Here is a 19,047-nt window from a genome sequence, read left to right on the forward strand (position 1 = left end):
GGACATCGTCACCATCACCACCTGAGTCAGCCGAGCACGGGGCCCTGAGGCGGCCGCGGTGACACAGGGACCAGGCCACCGGCAGAAATGAGGCAAAATCCTTGGAAAAAGGGAAAACGTCTTGTTGAAAAACCCCTGCTACACAAACGGTCCATGGAGAGACGGAGCGCGGGCTGCAGAACAGCACCACTGTCCCCAGGGGAGGGGACGGGGACAGAACCGGGACCCCCAGCTCACACCCCTCCAGTTGGCGTTTCCCAACAGCTTCAGCATTTGTGGCTGCTCCAGTTCCTCCTCACCAGAAAGACCCAAAATCTCTGGAAAAATAGGAATTTCCTCCCTCCTCAGTTTCTGTAAACCGGGCGTTCCGTCCCTCCCGGCTCCGGTAGGAACGCGGGTTCTCTCCCTGCTCCGGGCTCTGCTCCCGACGGGGCAGCGGCTCCTGCACCCGCGCTGCCCAACGCCAAAACCTGCTGGTTTAAGCCCAAAAAGCTCCCCCGCCCGCACAGGGGCAGCTCCAAAATCCACTGGTTTGGGGGATCCCCATGCCCACGGCTCCAAACTCCGCTGTTCCGGACCCTCGCCCTGAGCAGAGCCGGATTCACCACCGGCTTTTCCTACCGAAGAATCCAGAAGGTTCCCAGATTCACCATTGGTACAGGAGCCCCCACGCTGCCCAACCCGCGGAGCAGCGCGGAACCAGGGCTGTGGAACCAGGGCTGTGGAACCAGGGCTGCGGAACCAGGGCTGCGGAACCAGGGCTGCGGAACCAGGGCTGCGGAACCAGGGCTGCGGAACCAGGGCTGCGGAACCAGGGCTGCGGAACCAGGGCTGCGGACGGACACAGCTACGCGGATCACGTTTTTATGGCTCGTCAACCATCCCGCCATGCACCAGGCTTGTCGGCCGCGCCGATGACACCGAATTCATTGCACGGTTGGGAGACGGCGCCCGAACGGCCCCAAAATCTCCAAATAAAGCACCCGAGATGCGGCCAAAAGCCTCTGGAAACGGCCGAACTTCCCCAAAACGCGGCGTCCCACGAGGAGCTGGGGCGAGCGCCGCAGACCCGCGGGAACAGCTTCAACGGCTAAAGTTACAATGCTTGGTGTTTGATAGAAAAAGAAAGAGTCACGGGTATAGGATTGAAATACAAACGGGAAAAGGCGCCTTTGGGGCTGGGAGGTGACCCAGACACCCGGCTTTGGTTCCACGAGCCGCTCATGAAGCGTCCGAGTCCTGAAACCTCCAGAATCAGCCCAGAGTGCCCCAAACCCTCCGGGAATGAGCCCAGAGTGCCCCAAAGCCTCCTCATCTTCCTCCCGCGCGGTCCGTCCCCCGCCGGGCAGCGGCACCTCCGCAGTTCAGGAGGTGCTGGTTGAGAAAGTTCAGCAGTTTTTGGGAAAATAAAAGAGCTGGGTGTTTTCCTGTACATGTGGATACGATATAGAAGTGTAACTGGCTTCACCGACGGTTACTTTACTCCGAGAACGAAGGGAAGATGTTGAGCTCCGGGAACTCCTCGTTGTTGTAGTTGGGCCCCTGGTCTCCCAGCATCGTCAGCATGTCCTGCGGGGAGACACGCACGCGGTTAGAGCCGGAGCAGGAAATCACGAGGGTAATTAGTCATTTGGTAATGAAGGCGCTGGCCAGAGCAGGGGCCGGCAGCCCAGGGACCGGGGCTCGTGCCCACGGCTGCGGAGCTGTGACCGCCCGACTCCTTCGGAACCGGGAGCTCGCACAACACGAGCTCTCGGGGGTTATGTTCCCCTTTTTTGGACTCGGATGTTTTGTGATTGGTTTTAATCAGAGCTCGGAAGGTTAATTCCATTAATCGGAGCTTCACACCGATCCTGCGCCGGTCACGGCAAGGCCAGCCCCGTTCGCTGTCCCTCCCCGTGCCCGCGGTCACCGCGCGCGCTGCCCCCAGCCCGCGCTACACCCGTCTCACCGGGAAGACCTCGGGCTGGCTGCTCTGCGGCGGGACGTGCTGCTCGGCGCCCGCGGGGCCGTGGTGCTGGCCCTGCCACTGCGGCCACATCCCCACGGCCTCGGCCGCCCGCGCCGGGAACGCGCCCGGCGCCGCCGCCTCCGCGCCTGCGGGGAGAGAAAACGGTTGGGAAAGCACCCCCGGGACCGCGAACACCCGGCTGGCGTGGTGGTGGCACCGGGAGCAGCCACTGAGTGCCACGGGGTTCGTCACCCGTCGATGGGGTGGAAGAACAAATGGGGGTCGTGGAGGGGTCTGGAGCCTCTCAGTCAGCTCTAAAATGGACCAGAACGGATCCTCTCCAGGACGAGAGGAAACGGCCTTGAGTTGTGCCAGGTTTAGGTTGGATATTAGGAAAAGGTTTCTTCAGGAAAAGGCTGTGGGTGTTGGCACAGCTGCCCAGGGCAGTGCTGGAGTCGCCATCCCTGGAGTGCTCACCAGAGATGAGGTTCTCAGGACGTGTTTAGTGCCAGGGTGGGGAACACTTGGACTCCATCTTAGAGGCCTTTTCCAACCCAAATGGTTCCAAAACTCCACATAAACTCCCCGCTCTGGAGCCTGACGATGGCCACGGGTGACACGCCAGCCCCAGCAGGATTCCTCTGCCCTCCACACTCGGCCGTTCCCAACGCCCACAGGAACACGGGGGCGAGCGTCTCACCCCGAGCTGCCGCCCCCCGCTCCCCGAGCCCCACTCACTGAAGCCGGTGCCGCGGCCGGCGAGGTTGGGGAACGCGGCCCCCGTGGGCGACGCCGTGGAGCTCGGTGCCGCCATGGCGCTGAAGGAGGACGCGCTGCCCTGGAACGTCCCCATGCTGAAGGACGGGGGACGAGTCTTCACCGTCTGGGATGTCACTTGCTGCAAGAGACGGGAGAGGAAGAGCCGAGTTTGTTCCCAGCCTGGTCTCGAGCAGGGCGAGGAGCCGCTGGAGCGACCCCGCGGGCTTTTGTGACAGGGACTGGGGCTGGTTCGGCACCTGGGGGGTGAAGGGCGGCCGTGTCCCCGCGGCCCAGCCGGTCCCGCCGGGCTGTGCCGGGCTGGCGTGGCGCGAGATCTGCGCCAGGATGCGGCCAGCCGAGGACGGCGGCTGCTGGACGATGCTCACCGGGGGAACCATGCTGCCGCTCCTGGAACACACAGCGGGCGGTAGAGCGCCGCGCCACCACGGGCCCGAAGAGCCCCTCCGGATCACGCCCAACCATAACCCAACATTGACACCAAACCACGTCCCCAAGAACCTCATGTCTGTCTGTCCAACCCTGCAGGGATGGCGACTCCAGCACTGCCCTGGGCAGCTGTTCCAACACCCACAGCCCTTTGGGGAGAAATCACCCCAAATTTCCACCCTCAGCCTCCCCTGTGCAACTCACGGCCGTTTCCCCAGGTCCCTCAGCCGCTCCCATCACATTTGTGCTCCAGCCCCTTCCCCTTCTCTCAACTTCCAGCACCTCAAGGGTTTTTTGGCATGAGGAGCCCCCGAAACCAACGCCAGGATTTGGTTTGGAGCCATCACCACCCAGCCCACCCCCCAGCAGAGCAGGGGGCAGGAACCCTCACCCTCAGAGAAACCCAGAGCGGGGTGCGCTCCCCGGGTTTATGCAGGAGGGGCTGGGGACACCCAGGACGCGGCACGCCAGCCCCCACCCCGGCTCACCTGAAGCCGTCGGCGGGCCGCGCCGCGCTGAAGCTGTTTCCCGGCGGGAAGAGCGGCTGGCTGGCGGGGCCGCTGCTGGCCGGGAGGGCCTTGTTCTCTGCGGGGACAGGAGCCGCGTCAGCGCCGACAGAGCCTCGACCGCGCAAACGCGACCGCGCGCCCGCGGGAAACCGACCCTGTTCTGAGCCAAGCATCAACCGTGACTGCTCCCTGCCCGGTCACGGACTCCAGATGGGTTTGTAAAAGCCTCCTTAATTTGATTTCCTCTCCATTTTCTAATAAACTTCAAATTAAGGGCCTCTGGGGTTAGAGGATCCACTACGTTCTGTGCCCAGAGCAGGAACAGAGAACTGCTCCGGGGGACACGCCAAGGCAGACGGTGACACAGAGCAAGAGTCACCTCATCGCCCGCTCCCTCCTCACGTCGCTCCAGCAAAGCGCCGGCTGGAGGAAATCCCACAGCCGCAAGGGTTTATCAGTGAATTATCCACCCCACACCAAAAACCGGTGTCCTTTGCAACACCCGGGCTGCCGCAACAGCCGTGCTGAGCCCGGCACCACCCTGAGCGACGCCGGGGAGAGCAGAGCGCGCTCGAGCCGGAGCTGAGCGCGGGTGAGGGCGCGACGGCGCGGCCCAGCGCTCCCCACCTGCGCCGATGCCGCTGTAGATCTCGCTGAACCGTGGGTCCCGCTCCTGGTTAAACAGGTTTTCCGGTTTCTCCAAGGGTTTGCTGTGCTCCGGGCCGGCAGCGCTCACCGGCTGCACGGGAACCTGCGGGCAGGGACACACAGACGGAGCCGTCAGCAACTGCGGCGCAAAGGAGCCGGCACGGGGGGGTTTGCAGAAAAAGGCCTCGCTCTTGTCTGGGTATTTGGTGTATTTCCTGGGGCAGGGTGGCCATGCCAGGGAGATGAGAACCACAGGATTATTTTGGGTTGAAAAAGACCCTCGAGTCCAACCTTCAGCCAAGCAACCCCGCCCCAGGAACACCCACGGCAGAGCCGCCTCCTCTCCAAACCTGGCAGCCGCACGCCAGCGCGGTGCAGCCACCTCCAAAGCCTCAGCCAAAGGGAATTCAAACAATTTAAATAACGCAGGACAAGTGGAAGGAGCAACGGAGCCCCCGCCCATTTACCTGCGAGTGGTCGTACCCGGCCAGGCTCTCCCTGCCCGGCACGGCCTCCAGCTCCGGCTGCGGCTGCTGCCTGGAAGAGAAAGCCGCGTGTAACGGGAGAGCAGCGGCTGCTGAGCCCGGCGCCGAGGGGGTGGCCGCGGCTGGGATGGGCGACCGAGCCCGGGAACGCGTGGGGACAATCCTGACCTGGGGGGCAGCTCCAGGGGCAGGTTCACGGCCTGGCCCAGCGGGGGCCGCGGCAGCGAGCCGGACAGCGCGGGACGCGACTCCTGGCTCGAGTTCCTTGAAGGCAAAGACACAAAATAACGTACGCATACCAAAATAACACCAAAAGCAAGCAAAGAGTTGGCTGCTGCGCGCAGGAGAGCGTCTGCGCGGGGCAAGACGGGAAACCGTGCTTTTGCAACAACCGTTTGGGTGACGGATCCAGCTTGCGCGGTCTCTGAGATGGGGGGGGCATGTAACATAATGCAAAGGGCTCAGCCCCCTCCCACTCGGTCACTGAGCAATCAATAACCAAGCCAGGAGCAATTAACAATGACATACTTGACGTTGGTGTTGGTGCAGATGATGTACTCGATCTCATCCGAGTAGGGGTTCTGGAAGGTAAAGGAGCTGGTTCTCATCCAGAGCCACTCCCGGTTTTTGGATCGGAATCGGAACATGACGGACAGGACCTGGCCTTTTAACTTCACCACCTGGAAGAACGGACGGCGTGAGCGGGACCCGGCTCCGGGCGGCAGCGCAGACGTGCCAGCCGCCCCCACCGCGACCTGGCGATGGCCCTTTGTGAGACTCCGCTCCGCTCCGCCCCGCGCGACCGCCACCGTCCCTCATGCTCTCCGTCCTCAATGACACGGGGAGCGAGTTCACATCCCCTCTGATCTCTTTGCACTGGTGAGATGTATGGAAAAAGCCTCCAATAAATGAAGCACATGCTGTCGCTTTTGAGTTCCAGCTATTTGGAGAGATGGACATGAGCAGTTTGTTTCTTTTCGGAGCATGGAAGCACGGGGCAGTCTTACCTGCCCTGCCACAATCCAGCGCCCTCAGAAATAAGAGTAACGACAACAGGGCAAGCAAAGCGCGTCCGCTGCGAGTCCTGCGGCGCTGGGCCCTAAGGACGAACGGCGTTTCAGCCACAGGCCCGCGCGCGGGGCAGGCGCTCCGCAGCCACGTCTCTGGCCCTAAAGCGGACGGGACCGGCAGCCAGAGGGTGAATTCAAGGGTTACACATCAGACGCTTCTGCTTCGTTTTGCACATTTACGTGACTAAATCTGCGACTGTTTGCTGTCGGGCAAAGGAGAAACATCTACGCTTTTACTTTTCCCTTGGTTTTCCAATCGATTTCATCGCTTTGAAAGCGCCGAGAGATTGAGCCGAACACCACGCTGTGTGCAAAGCGGCAGCCGAAGGGCTCATCCGTACCTGCTGGAAGCTGTCGCGCAGCAGCTGCTGGTCCTCCGGGTGGCAGAAATCCACAATGTCCTTGCCCAGAAGCTCCTGATTTTAAAGGAATTGGGAGAGCTGAGGTCAGTTCAGCTGGCGCGCAGGCTCTGCTTCAATCCCAGTTTGGACAGGTAGTTACTGTCAACCCCACCAAACTACTGCTCCACAAAGCAAACACAGGACCCCATGGGCTGTGTTTTAAAGAGAAGCACAACAGTTGTTGACTGATGTCTGATCTCGAGCTCAAATGGGGGCAAAAATGATCCTAACTGACATCAGACACAATCCAGAGGCCCCTGTCCTCCCCATGATCAAAGCACTTAAAAAGCAGGTGAAAATGCAGCTGGTGGAGGAGAAACAGGCCTGGCTGGGGTTCTCCGGGAATGCCGGACACGCGGAGCCGCGGCGGGGAGGGGAAGGCGCGTTGGGAGCGGCCCTCCCCCCGAAAGCCCCGGCCGCTCCTCACCTGCGGCTGGTAGCCGACCGTGGCCACGCAGCGGTGGTCGATGAAGGTGAAGATGCCCTCGGTGTTGTGTCGGGAGATGAATTCTGTGGGCTGGCAAACGTTGTTCATGTCTGTGCAGTTGGGCGAGCTCGTGACCTGCAAGGCGGGGGGCGGTTACCGAGGCTCGGGGAGCGCTCTGCCCTGCGGCGGGACTCGGGGCACTCGGGGAGGTCTTCAGACAGAAGAGCTGGGCCCCGAGGGGGAGGCAGCGCCGCTCACCCACCTGCAGCCTCCCGATGGCCACCAGGCAGAACTTGCTGCCCTGCCCCGCGTCCGGGTCGTCGTCGGGCAGCGAAACACCTGCGGGGAGCACCGAACAACGCCAGCGCGGTTAATGCACAGAAACCTGCCCGTTTCAGAGGTAAAACACGCAGCTCTGGCTTCAATACATCTCTCCACCCTGTCTTGTAATTCAGGATCTTTTCCCATAGAAGAATTTGGAAAATCAAGCTGCCAGCCATCCACCTTTTGCCAGAGGGTTAAAGGTCCATGACCTTCAGCACCAGACACTGTAATATCACTTTCAGTGTAATGTTCCGTTCACCCCCTGCAGCATCTCTGCTGCCCAGAGGCGTGGAGCTGCGATCCAGCACCTGCAAAAACCAGCTCAACCCCAACAAAGCGATTGGTTGAGAAGGCATTTGCTGGTACGTTCTGTCCAGAGAAGGGACAAGCTCAGCCCACACGCTCCTAAAACCAGCCCCAAGCTCAGCTTTACCTGCAGGGGGCCAGGCTTTGATGTAACCCGTGCAGTGCACCACAACGTAGTGAGGTTCGCCGTCTTTCGCTGCACCTAAACCATTCCTTGGGAGAGAGAGAGGCTGGATGTGCTACCATGTTCAACTGGGGAAGCGAGGGGAGGTTTCTACTTGGGTTTTTAAAACACCAGGGCACACAAACGAAACAAAGACTGAAAGGCAAGAGGCCCAAGAACGCAGGGGTGGGATCTCGGTTCAGCCCCCGCAGCCCCGTTCGCTCCCAGCCGTGGCCCTGGTCACTCACCTGCAGCGATTCCTCATGAAGCTGAGGCGGTTCACCGAGACGGGATCCACGGAGCTGCTGCCGCACCTGCACCGGACGAGAACCGCGGGGAACGGCTTTTGTCTCGCTTGGTTTGGCAGCCTTGAACAATGACGCTAAAACCAGGGACGACCCTTGGGATCCCTGTCGCACTAGTGAAAACCCCTCACTGTACGGACTTGGAGGGGACACGAGGTCAAAACAAATCATGACTTGAAACTGGATCTTCTAAAATGGTCTCAAAAGGTATTTTAGCGTAGGGCAAAGAAAAATGTCAAGAACTGGACTCCTGGCTCTGTGTGGGAAGCTCAGGCACGTTCTGCCATGTCGGAATGGACAAAGCACAGCTGGAATAAAGGCAAGACGGGGCCAGGGAGCAGGTTCAGCTCGGGGCTCAGCCGAGGGTCCTGCAAGGAACGTCCTCGTTACCTCATTCGGCAGATGAAGGACCTTCGGGAGCCCATGCACATCCTCATGGACTGCTGCCCCTCCTTCTTCACAGTCCCCGTCTTCAGGTCCAGGATGCGGCCTGAAGAGAGAAGGACACAAGCCCCAGATGCTGCGGCCGCCGGAGCCGTTGCAGCAGCACAGGCACCAGGTAACGGAGGAGACGAGCAGGACAAGCGTCGCCAGCGGTACCTTTAGGCGCATTCTCGGGGGGGGCTGCAGGATCCTTGTTAGGAAGGCACCAGGGTTTGGTTCCTTCTACAAAGGGAAGGTTTGAATCCGAGTCCTCCGCGGGTTCTCGCGCGCCCGGCCCCCAGAGCCCTCTCCCGGGCTGCCTCACCTGTGAGCGCGTTCTCGGAGGTGGAGAGCTGCTCCCTCAGCTTGCCCACGTCGTCGGGGTGCACCTGGTCGTACAGGGTGCTGCCGAACCACTCGGACTGCGGCTGGTTCAGCACGGGGGTCACCGAGTCGGACACGTACACCACCCGCCCGGTCTCGCAGGACACGATGAACAGGAAGCCGTCGGCCGCCTCCAGGATCAGGTGCTTGAGCTCCTGAGGTCACAGACAGACGGACACGCGTTGAACTGCAGGGCCAAGCAGGCGGAGGGCTCTAAACCCACCCCGGGTGCCCGTTTCTCCCCACCCGCAATTTAATTCCCCCCTCTGCAGTTACGTAGAGAGCTACAAAGATGCTGAGGGGTCTGGCGAGGAAAAGCGGAGAGAGCTGGGGCTGTTCAGCCTGGACAAGGCTGAGAGGGATCTTTTAAATAAAGAATCATTTTGGTTGAAGAAACCCTCAAGTCCAACCACACCTCCAGGGTGGGTGTCAGAGGATGGAGCAGACTCTGCTCAGTGGTGCCCAACGCCAGGGTGAGGGGCAACGGGCACAGAAACACAGGGGGTTCCGTCCGAACACGAGCAGAAACTCGCGCATCTGGCTGTGCCGGAGCCTGGACCGGCTGCCCCGAGCAGTGTTCAGGCTCCTCTTGGACATCCAAACCCGCCTGGATCCCGCGACCTGCTCTGGCGACCCCGCGTTAGCGTCACCATCTCCAGAGGTCCCTCCCAGCCCCCCGGCGCGCGGCGCCCCGCACCTGGTCGGTGAGGAAGGAGGGTTTGTAGGTGCCGTCGGTGGAGGTGTTGCCCGTGCCGCGCAGGGACTTCATGTGCGACACAGCCATGCGCAGGATGGTGAGCTTGTCCGGCTTGCGTGCCAGGGCGCTGCAGGTGGGCACCATGTCCGACAGCTCCGTGATGTACGCCGTCATCTTGTTCCGCCGCCGCCGCTCGATCTCGCTGTGGTTTTCCCTGAGGAAAAGGGAGGAGAGGAGGAAGACGAAGTCACCGGGGAGCCGGGAGCCTCAGCCCCACGTCAACGCTCGCACAAGGCCGGAGTGCAACACACAGAGATGCGTCAGGCTCGTTAGAAGGGCCGCAAGCGCCTCGCATGCTGGGCGTGCACGGGGACGAGGAACGGGTGCAGGAGGAGAGTGCATTGACCTCTGGGGTCCCATCGCGGCCCCGCAGCCGGCGAAGGCGACGAGCCAGGCAAAGCTGCTGCGGAGAAACAAGCTGCCCGCCGCCTCCACAACCCAGGGACCTCTGCCGCGGCCTCTGCTCTCAGAGCGGGGCTCGCCCGCTCCGCTGAGGAAATCTGCTTCGCACAGCACCGGTGCGGACCGAGACCACCCCAGCACGGATGAATTCTGCCCCGTCAGCTCTCGGACACACGCGTCTCCGATCAGCGCACCAGGAGGCCGGGGCTGCGGCCGAGACGTGGGCGCCCACGGCACAGCCGAGGATTCTCACCTCAGATACTTCTGGTTACCCCGAGTCTTTTCCAGGCAGAGCTGCAGAGCAGATCTGCACCTGAGCGCCGTGAGGTCTGCGCGGACAGAGCGGCTACCGGGCACACAGACCTCGCGAGAGCCACCTCGACAAACGCTGCCCGCTTAAAAACCCTTACAAAGCTTCTTCTTGCACCTTTTGCTCACAGGGCACAGCCCCCGAGCCCCCAGAGAGGGGAACAGAGCCTTCTAGGCTTGGCTTAAGTCGCTGACTAAGGTGGGTTTTTCAAAACAGAACTTAGAAGCCAGGTTTCCTATAGAGAGGGGCGATCGGAGGCCGGGAAGCACACGGTGGGAAGTGGAATGAGATGAAGTGTTGGACGGACAGACAGGCGAGCAAGTTGAAGAGGACAGACAGCAGAGGAAGGAGCGTCTCTCACTGCCGGGCGAGTACGACCCGGGAGCTCCCGAGGCCGCACTCAGAGGAGCGCTTCCACTGTCACACCCACCGGCTGCTCAGCCTCTGCCGCCTCCAGCCTGAAAACGAAGCGACCTCCACTACAAAAGCCCCCGGGAAACCAGCGGCGCCTCCCCCGCCCCGCTGCCAAACATCCCGCCCCACAGGCTCTCGTGTGACGGTGACAGCAGCGGGAGCGGACCGGCGCTCGCGGGAGGGGGAGCCCCGAGAAGCCGCCGCTGTTTGCCGCGCGCCCCGGCCCTCCCTCGTCTGCCCCCGCGCTGGGGCCGCGCGGGGCCTCGCTGTCTCTATAAAAGCAGGCGGTGGTGTCCCCAGAGGGACAGCGCTCAGCCCTCAGCCCCCGCGGGACGGAGGCAGCTTGGGGTGGCAAACCCCGAACCAGCCCTGTCCCACCGGCACCAACCGCGGAAACCCCGCTGGGGCCGAGCGGGTTTTACTTCTGCAGCTGAAAATGGGGGAAAAGGGGCTTTAGGGCTGGTGGTTGTTCTGCCGGAGAAACGCGGCCAGGGACAGACCCTCATTAACGAGACCGGGAAAACCCTGTTTTCAGGAAGCCTAAACAGGTACAAAACCCCAATCCAATACACTTTAACGCCCGTTTTGCGTGCACAAGGGCGCTCCTTGCCGAGGGGAGAACAGGCCGTTTGGCACCTTGGGCCAGCACAAAGAAACTCTATTTAAGCCCAGACTAATGAAGCTACAGCACGGCCCAGGAGTTCCCGCAAGGGGACTAAACGCCTTTCCCCTCTAATTCCAACAGCGATTTCCCAAGCCCGGTGGGTTTCAAGTCCTCTACTGCAGCAGATGAGGGAAGGGGGGAGAAAACAAGAGAGAGGGGGTGCCTAGAGAAACACGAAGGGAAGGAAAACTCTGCGTGTCCATGCTTGAAATCTCCGTTCTCCTACCTGGCAAGTCTCTCCTTATCCGCTGAACTCTGCTCATCATCAGACCTAAAAATAAAATCAGCGATCTAAGCTAAAAATGGAAAAAGTGTGAGGAAATGAGAAATGGGAGGATGCTGAGGGAAGCCCAGCTCCAGGCGGCTGCGCCGCGGCTCCGGCCCACGCTCCACGCACAACGGCGGCGCCGCCTCTGGCCCCACACACACCAACCACGTTCAACAGGAACCTCCCTGCAAGTCAAACCCGAACCAAGCACGAAACGGGCGTTTCTGCAAGATCCTGAAGCAGCAGGGGAGAATGAGAGTCCAGGGCCACAGCTGGAAGAAACGCTGAGAAAGGCGAATGGAATTTCATCACACTCCTAATGAATCGGCCCAAAACCAGCGAGGAAAGCGCCGGATCCCCTGGCGCAGGCTCCTTCGCCAGCTCCGGGTGCTGCAGGACCCTCCTTCTGGCACTTCCACACCACACCCCAGCAGCTCCTTACCTGGCAAACCTCTCCTTGTCGTTCGGCATGGGGTCATCGTCGCACCTGCACGAGGGCAGAGGAAGAAGAGCTCGTCAGGTGTTCACGCTTCTTGCTTTCCCAAAGACACCGAGATGAGCGAGGTTCAATAAATCACAGCAAAGGCGAACTCTGGCAACCCAGAGCCCCCTCCTCGCTCCTCCAAGACCGCAGTGTCAGGATTTTGCCACCTCGATGACGCTTTCCACGTCACGTTCACATCGAGGACAGCGGCACCGCGCTCAGTAATTCAAGCACAACCACAAAGAAGCAGGTGAAACCGCACTTTGAAGGTACGGTTAATCCAAACCAAGACCCCCACCCAAAGGGTCTCAGGAGGTAAACCCCACGTTCATCACCACCCGGCTCAGCCCAAAGCCGCTCCTCATATGTAACACATGGTGTAATTAGAGTCGTCCGACCCCAAATGACGCAGCGAGGCTACAAACACCCTCCCTCACCTGAGGAATTTGCTGTTCCCTTCTCCATCCTCATCGAAATCCAGCCTGAAAAACAAGTGAGAATGTAACTATTAACCAAGCGGTTTCTCCTTCGTGGGTCGTTTTTCCATCTGTCGTGGATGATTCTTGACAGGAAGATTTAAGAGATCCCCGGGGTTAACATGAAACAACCCACAAAGCTTAGAAGACTGTTCCCTTTATACACGATCCAAAATACAGAAAGGAAACAGCTCACAGGAGAGACAGCCCGCTGCATCACAGCCCCGCTCCAAACGAGGCCGGATCGGCTGCATTCAGAAAGAGGAAGGCAAAATACTTCACCAGTTCAAGTTGGGTCTGGCGACTGTGTAATTACCTCTTAGTTCGGTCCCTGTGTTTCTGCAACAGGGTCAAAAAGGGTTTCTGTAAGTGTGTGTGGGAGGACAGAGCGAGGGTTCGCACGGAGCTCCCTCGGGGACCGCAAACCCGCGGGTGTAACAGGCAGCGCGGGAGCAGCAACGGAGAGCAGGGCGCTTTTAATTAGCTTGTAAATTAAGAGGAAATCTCCTGGGCCGGCATTGAAGAGAAGCCACCCGATATCCTTTTATCTCGGCAAAGGCATTTTTACAAACAAAAAGCCACAGACACAAAGGTTTGAGCAAGGCCCCAAAATTCCCGTTTGCTGTTCCCCCGCGTCCCCCGTGGTGCCGCTGGTCCTGCTGCTTCGGCCACTCCTCTCCCACCCCTTTGATGGTTTCACGGGTACAACCGGCACCCAGCGCTCGACTGAGCGGCCCGAGGCCTGGACCAGGACACTGAGCGTCCTCGTCACGGGCTGAGCGCCGTTCCAGAGAGTGACTCCTCAACACCCACTGCACACACGCACACACACACACCCCGACCCCCAGCCCTCCCGGCTCACCCGGGCCGGCGCTTGCTGGCTCTCTGCACCGCGGCCGCAGCGGTCGGCGCGCCCGGGCCGGCGCTCCCGGCTCCAACAGCAGCGCCCAGCGAGGAGACGTCCGATGCCATTTCTAAACAGGAAAAGAAAACAAGAGAATCAAGGGGCATGACGTCAAACCCCTCCGGTCCGGAGGGGGGGCTCTCCGCAGGCAGCCCCCGTTAGCGCGGCTGGCGCGGGTTCGGTGCCATGTGTGCCTGCGGTTCTCTCATCTCCCGCTCTCCCGGGGCCGCTCCCAGCTCCGAGCACATGCGGTTCTCATCAGCCCAAAAGCGGCTCCGGGAAAAGCTGCGGGTTCCTTGGGCGGGCAGGGCTGAGCCCCCTCTGTTTGCTCGGGCACAACGGGACAAGAAACGCACGTCTGCCTAACAGCGATCACACCTCCGCGAGGCTTATTCCTGGTCTAAGACACAGGGGATCGACAAGGGGCTTGGAAGGCACCTCGAAAGCCCCGATCTTTCAGTCAATTAAAAGTCTGCTCTAAGAAGTGAAAATAAGCCCTTTTGGGCACGTCGTGGCTCCGCGTTCAGTGCGGTTCTATGCTGACGTAGCCTGACCCGCGCCAGCACCGGAGCTTTCAAGGAGTTACAAGGCGCGTTGTGAAAGAAGCCGGCTCTGTGCCCACCCGAGCGGCTGCGGAGTTCGCTGCCACACCACGAAAACAGCAAAACACTAAAAATACCCCAGCACACACAGGAAAGCGTCTTCTCGGGGTTCCCAGAGCACACAGAGCTGCTGGCGCCGAGCACAGGGCGGCGGTGGGTTCAACCGCACCACCAGGTGTGGACACGGGTTTGTCTAAAACACACGCGCTTCTCGAGGTTGTGTGTGAATATACAAAGTCTCTGCCAGGAAATGAGTCCCTGTGTGATAACACCCAGTCAGCTGATGCGACGCACTGAAAATAAAGGGGGCTGTTCTTCCTCCCGCTGGATTTCGGATCCCTCGGACACCCCGGGCTCCTTCGCTTCTTTCTAAGCCGAGTCCCTGGGTGCGGAATGGGCCCACAGCGAAGGTTTCGCCGAGCGGAACGGGGCACCAAGCGCAAGTCGACCAGGTCAGGTTTGCTCCTCTTCCCGAGGAGCCCATGGCTTTTCAACCTGTGCATTTAAACACCGGGGTCCCATCAGACGCCAACTTTGTGGAGCAGAGCAGGTGATTTCATCACGGAGAGGGGAACCGGTGCTGGGCAGCGGCCCGGGCTGCGCTCTGCGAACGGCTCGGGGTCCCAAACCTCACCCAGCCCTGGCTGCTCCTGCGGAGCCTCCTGCACCAAAAGCATTGACAAAACCGCTTCATTTTCCTAAACGTGCCCTTTCACAGCGGGAGAAAACACAGATACCTTGAGATGCGGCAAGGGAAATGGGTAATAACCCGCTCTATGCACTTAGTGCATCAAAACCTACCAAAAATCCACCGCGTTCCCACCTCGAAGCGGGGAGAGCAGGGCAGGGGCGTCACCACGCGAGGCGTTCTGACGCACTCCAACTGCTCCAAACAACAGCAGCAACGAGGGGATTTCTTCGAAAGAATCGCCCTTGAAACCCATCAGCCGCGCCACCGAGGGTCCCGGCGGATCCATCCACAGCGACGGCGCCGTTCCAGCCCTTTCCGCCATCAACCCGGCTCATTTGTAACGAGTGATCGATCTAATTAAGGCCAGAGGAGATGAGCAGAGGCTGCGCAGGAACACTGCAGACCCGGATTTCGGACTAAATCTGTGAGCACGACGGAGCCGCGAGGAGAGGCCGGGGGGCGGCGAAGGGAGCCGGGGCTGTCGCGGCTCCGGCGCCCAACAGTGCAACAGCTTCTGAAATAAGTCACGGACACACGGTGATTTACGAGCGGGCTCTGCAATGAGCTCTTCTGGAAACGCTCGGCCTCCTCAGCCCAGAAAACCAGACCCTGCTGCAGAGCTTCACATTCAGATTGAACTGAACCCGCCTGTGGGCTCCCAGAAACCAGCTGCTAAAATAAAATAAACCAGCGCCCTGCTTTGGCAAACCCTTGTGCTCCTCACCGCTACCAGCTGCATTCACACAGCGTTTCAGGGACACTGAAGGGAACGGTTTAGGTAGGTGGGTGGTTGTGTTCAGGGTCTGTTTGCTGTTTGAACTCCCCAGCTCAGCGCTTCCATCCCCACGGGAACCTCCTTCAAGCAGCACCACAGAAATGAGCGAAGAAAACACCCCCAAAACGCGTTTTCCGCTTTTGAGTGTTTGAAATCGTGCGTTCAGACAAGCCGGTGTTTGACGAGACGCTGCTCAACCAGACGCTTCTCCAGGCAGCGCCAACAGCGCCCGAAGGGCCCAGAGCAGGCGGGCCCGGTGCAGCAGCGTGGGCCGCACGAGCCGCGGCGCCGGCCCCCGCGTCCTCCCGGTCAGCGGTGCCGCTCTGCTTTCGCTCCCAACACCGCAGAACTCCCACTGACACAACCGAAACCTTTCGACCCAAAGCTCTTCACGCTTTGAACGCTTAAGATAGGTCCCAACTTCTTTTTCCAATCGGTTTGAGCACACAGATCAGTCCCAGCCTCTTCCTGTGGTCGGGTTTCCCGTTCAAGCCGCCAGGACGTTCCGTGTTTTTGGGGGGTTATCCAGAATTCCCCGGAGCCCCGTTTGCAACATCAAGGAGAAGACGACCCAGCTTCTACAGAACAATGTGATTTATTCCACTCCAGTCCCGTTGTAGATAACGCTTGTGCAGACTGTGAGCGTTTTCCCCTCTGTTTCCAAGGGCCAAGTAACTGCTGGTCACTCAGCCCGCCCATAGGCGGAAAGATTAAACACAGATGTCCAGCATTCTTTCTCTCCCCCTCGCAGATTTGTTTAAAACTCGTGTATTACGCAAAATCCCACGCGACCGCGGAGCCCCCCCGCACACGCAGCCCCCTCTCCTCGCGGCGCTGGCTCCTCGGCACATTTTCCATGCTGGCCCCAGACACAGCTGGTTCTGGTGTGCGCCCTGCGCTACCCGCGCACCCTTTGTCTGCCAAACCCGCCCCGCTCTCCCGCTCCTGACCGTCCCGCCGAGCCCGCACCCACAGCACCCGCGCTCTACTGCGCAGAACAACCCCAGCGCTTCGCAGGGCACCGCTGTGAGAAGACAAAACCATCAAATAAAGAGAGCGCTTCGTCCAGCTCGTGGGCCCGTCCTGTGGCACTTTCCATCCCAGAGCTGCAGCTCCTAGGCCGAACCAGGAATCCTGGCGTTTCTCTTGTTTTGTTGCTTTTTCTAACGCGCCACCTCTAACTTCTGATTTCTGGGGAATTTCAGCCCGTTACACGAAACCCCCACCACATCTTTCCTCCCCAGACGCCAGTTCTGGCCTCAAAACCACCGCGAGCGGCCCAACGTGTTCGCTCGAGATTTAAAGCCACAAAAGCCTCCCATGTCGCTAGAACGAAAAAAATATATACATATCATCCTTTACAAGTCACACGGAGCAGCTGATAAAGCTGAAGAATCGTCAAAAGCCACAAGGCACAAAAAAAACAAGCCCAAAAAACCACAGAAGTTCCCATTCTGCTCTCGGTCGCCGCGCTGTGAGACAACCCCGGCTTCACAGGCGCTGCGCTGCCCCAGGTACGGGCGGATTCCGGTGTCATGCAGCCAGGAACCTGGTACAGCCCCAAAGATTCGATTTGGTGAGAACCGGATCCCCCGTCCTGCTGCTCCTGGGAACGGGAGGTACCGGTGACCGACCGGGGGTGTTGGAACGCTCGGTTCACCCCGGCACAGAAACAGGCGGAGAGGTGCAAAAATCGCATTGCAAACAGCACAGCAGCTCCTGGCTGGGGCTGAGCAGGGGACCTCAAGGAAACGCACAGCCAAAATAAAAATAGGGTCTAAAACCAATACAAACTATTAACGGCAACAAACGTGAGTCCCATGAGTGCTGGGCGATGGAAACCAGCGCCGCGGGCACCACGGAGCAGGGACCAGCGGTACAGCTGCCAGCTTCAGGTCCCTTCGGCTGCTCAGGTCCTCCGAGGTGTTGGTTTGGGACCCCTGAGGGGTTTTGGGTGCTCCGAGGGGGGGGGTTAGGTGCCTGAGGGGGGGGTTTAGGTGCCCGAGGTGGGGTTTAGGTGCCTGAGGGGGGGTTTAGGTGCCACAAGGGGGGGTTTAGGTGCCCCGATGGGGGGTTTAGGTGCCCTCCCCACACCAGGAGCTCACACCCCGTCTCCTCCCCCTCCTCCTTCCCCAAGAAGCCCCTAAAGCGCCCACTTCTGAAGTTTCTGCCGTTTGACAACCCCGCTGCTCCCCCAGCGCACCCGCCCGGGTCCCCTCGTCCCCTGTGTCCCCACCCCAGCCCCAGCCCCCAGAGGCCCCTCCCGGCGCAGCCCCGACCCCTCCACCAGCCCCCCAGCCCCCGAACGCCATTAGCGCCGCTCCCCCAACCCCCCAGCCCGGGACACCCCCACAACCGACACAGCCCGGCCCGGCCCCCGAGCGCTGGTTCCCTCAGCCGCCCCCTCGTCTCACCGCGACCCCCAGGCCCGCCCCCGCGGCCCCGTCGCCGCTCACCCGGGTTGGCGGTGGCGGCCATGGCCGGCGGGACCGGCCCGGACCGGCCCCCCCGCGCCTCCTCACACCGCGGCCAAGATGGCGGCGCAGGAAAACCCTCCGCGCTGCGGCGCAGCCGAACCTGCGCGCCGCGGGGGCGGGGCTAAGGGGACGGCGCCGCGCTCCGATTGGCACAGCCGGGGGAGTGGTGGGCGGACCTCGCGGACCTCCCGGCGCGGCCAGCAGGGTAGGGTGAGCGCCGTCGTGCCCCGCCCCTACCACGGGGGGTGTGGCTTTGGGGGCGTGGCCTTCTCTGCGGAGGCGTGGCTAGGAGAGGGTGTGTCGTGTGGGCCGCGCCGGTTGGGTGACGTCACGTGCTGGATTTTGGGGGTCGGAGAGCGGGAATTGTGCTGGGATTGGGATCGGGGCTGGAGCCTGGGCTGGGATTCGGTCAGGACAGGGACTGAGGTCAGGGTTGGGGCTGGGATTGAGGCTGGGGCTGCATTAGGACTGGGATTAGGTTGGGGCCGGAACTGGGATCAGGAATGAGACCGAGATTAGGTTGGGGATCTGGAATTCCAGCTGGATTTCTGGCTTGGGTTGGAACCAGGACTGGAACTGCGCTTTGGGTCAGGACTGGGGAGGCAGTATCATTAATTAGCACTGATTACAACCCCAAAACTCAGCTTTTGCCAATAAAAGAATCACCAGAAACACCACCCCATGCCAGCCTGGGGGGGCAAAGCTTCGCCGGGAACTGATCCCCATGCTCACAGTGACCCTTCTTCCCCTCGGGGGGGAATAACAGAACCTGAGGTATTTCTGGGGTGTTTAAACGATTTTGGGGACAAATCCTCTGATTCAGCCCATGTCCCCACGAAGGGGCCCGGGAGCCCTTGTCCCTCACTGAGAATTTAATCCCCCGGATTGTTTCTCCCCGTTACTGGGAGCATCTGAAAGGCGACGCCGCGTCCCTGCAATATTCATGAAGTGACAGTGACAGCGGGGACAGCGCACGGGGCAGGGGACAGCGGGACAGCGTCCATCCGTCCGTCCGTCCGTGGGGAGGTAAGGGGCTGGTGATTTTTTTGCCGTCCTTGGTGCAATCAGGGCTGTGGTCATCTGCTCCGGGAGCATATTTTAGCTTTATAAAGCCTTTAAAAATACGTATATTTATGTATATAGATATTTATGTATTTATGACATTTTTTAGCTCTATAAACCCTTTAAAAATATGTATACTTATATATAAAAATTAGGGTG

The 19,047-nt window shown here is 60.4% G+C and overlaps 1 protein-coding gene across 4 annotated transcripts; it reads right to left on the reverse strand.

The window, feature by feature from the left end:
* Positions 1–101: 101 nt before the first annotated feature.
* ARNT (aryl hydrocarbon receptor nuclear translocator) lies at positions 102–17,943 on the reverse strand. 4 transcript variants are annotated; one of them, XM_065857767.2, is made up of 23 exons: positions 17,806–17,943; positions 13,240–13,351; positions 12,339–12,383; positions 11,860–11,904; positions 11,376–11,420; positions 9,300–9,513; positions 8,544–8,757; positions 8,396–8,461; positions 8,186–8,285; positions 7,739–7,804; positions 7,455–7,540; positions 6,960–7,036; positions 6,698–6,832; positions 6,211–6,285; positions 5,328–5,479; positions 4,968–5,063; positions 4,782–4,851; positions 4,294–4,417; positions 3,646–3,742; positions 2,968–3,118; positions 2,690–2,849; positions 1,952–2,097; positions 102–1,569 (listed from the first exon to the last, which is right to left on the reverse strand). In XM_065857767.2, exons 1-23 carry the CDS (start codon positions 17,825–17,827, stop codon positions 1,480–1,482), a joined length of 2,388 nt encoding a protein of 795 aa, XP_065713839.1. In that variant the 5' UTR covers positions 17,828–17,943; the 3' UTR covers positions 102–1,479. The 4 variants fall into 4 exon arrangements, with proteins under 4 accessions (XP_065713839.1, XP_065713836.1, XP_065713837.1 ...); XM_065857764.2 differs by lacking the exon at positions 11,376–11,420; XM_065857765.2 differs by lacking the exon at positions 8,396–8,461.
* Positions 17,944–19,047: the final 1,104 nt, after the last annotated feature.

This window comes from Patagioenas fasciata, chromosome 30 (assembly GCF_037038585.1).
Source record: "Patagioenas fasciata isolate bPatFas1 chromosome 30, bPatFas1.hap1, whole genome shotgun sequence".
NCBI classification, from domain to species: domain Eukaryota; kingdom Metazoa; phylum Chordata; class Aves; order Columbiformes; family Columbidae; genus Patagioenas; species Patagioenas fasciata.

Bases quoted from the DNA above. Each gene is read 5' to 3' on its own strand.
- ARNT (XM_065857767.2), bottom strand. From the start codon at position 17,827: ATGGCCGCCACCGCCAACCCGG. The intron at 7,037-7,454 runs GTAAAGCTGAGC...TGCTCCCCGCAG, and splicing joins CAAAGCCTGGCCCCCTGCAG to GTGTTTCGCTGCCCGACGAC. The intron at 3,743-4,293 runs GTGGGGAGCGCT...CTGTCCCCGCAG, and splicing joins CTACAGCGGCATCGGCGCAG to AGAACAAGGCCCTCCCGGCC.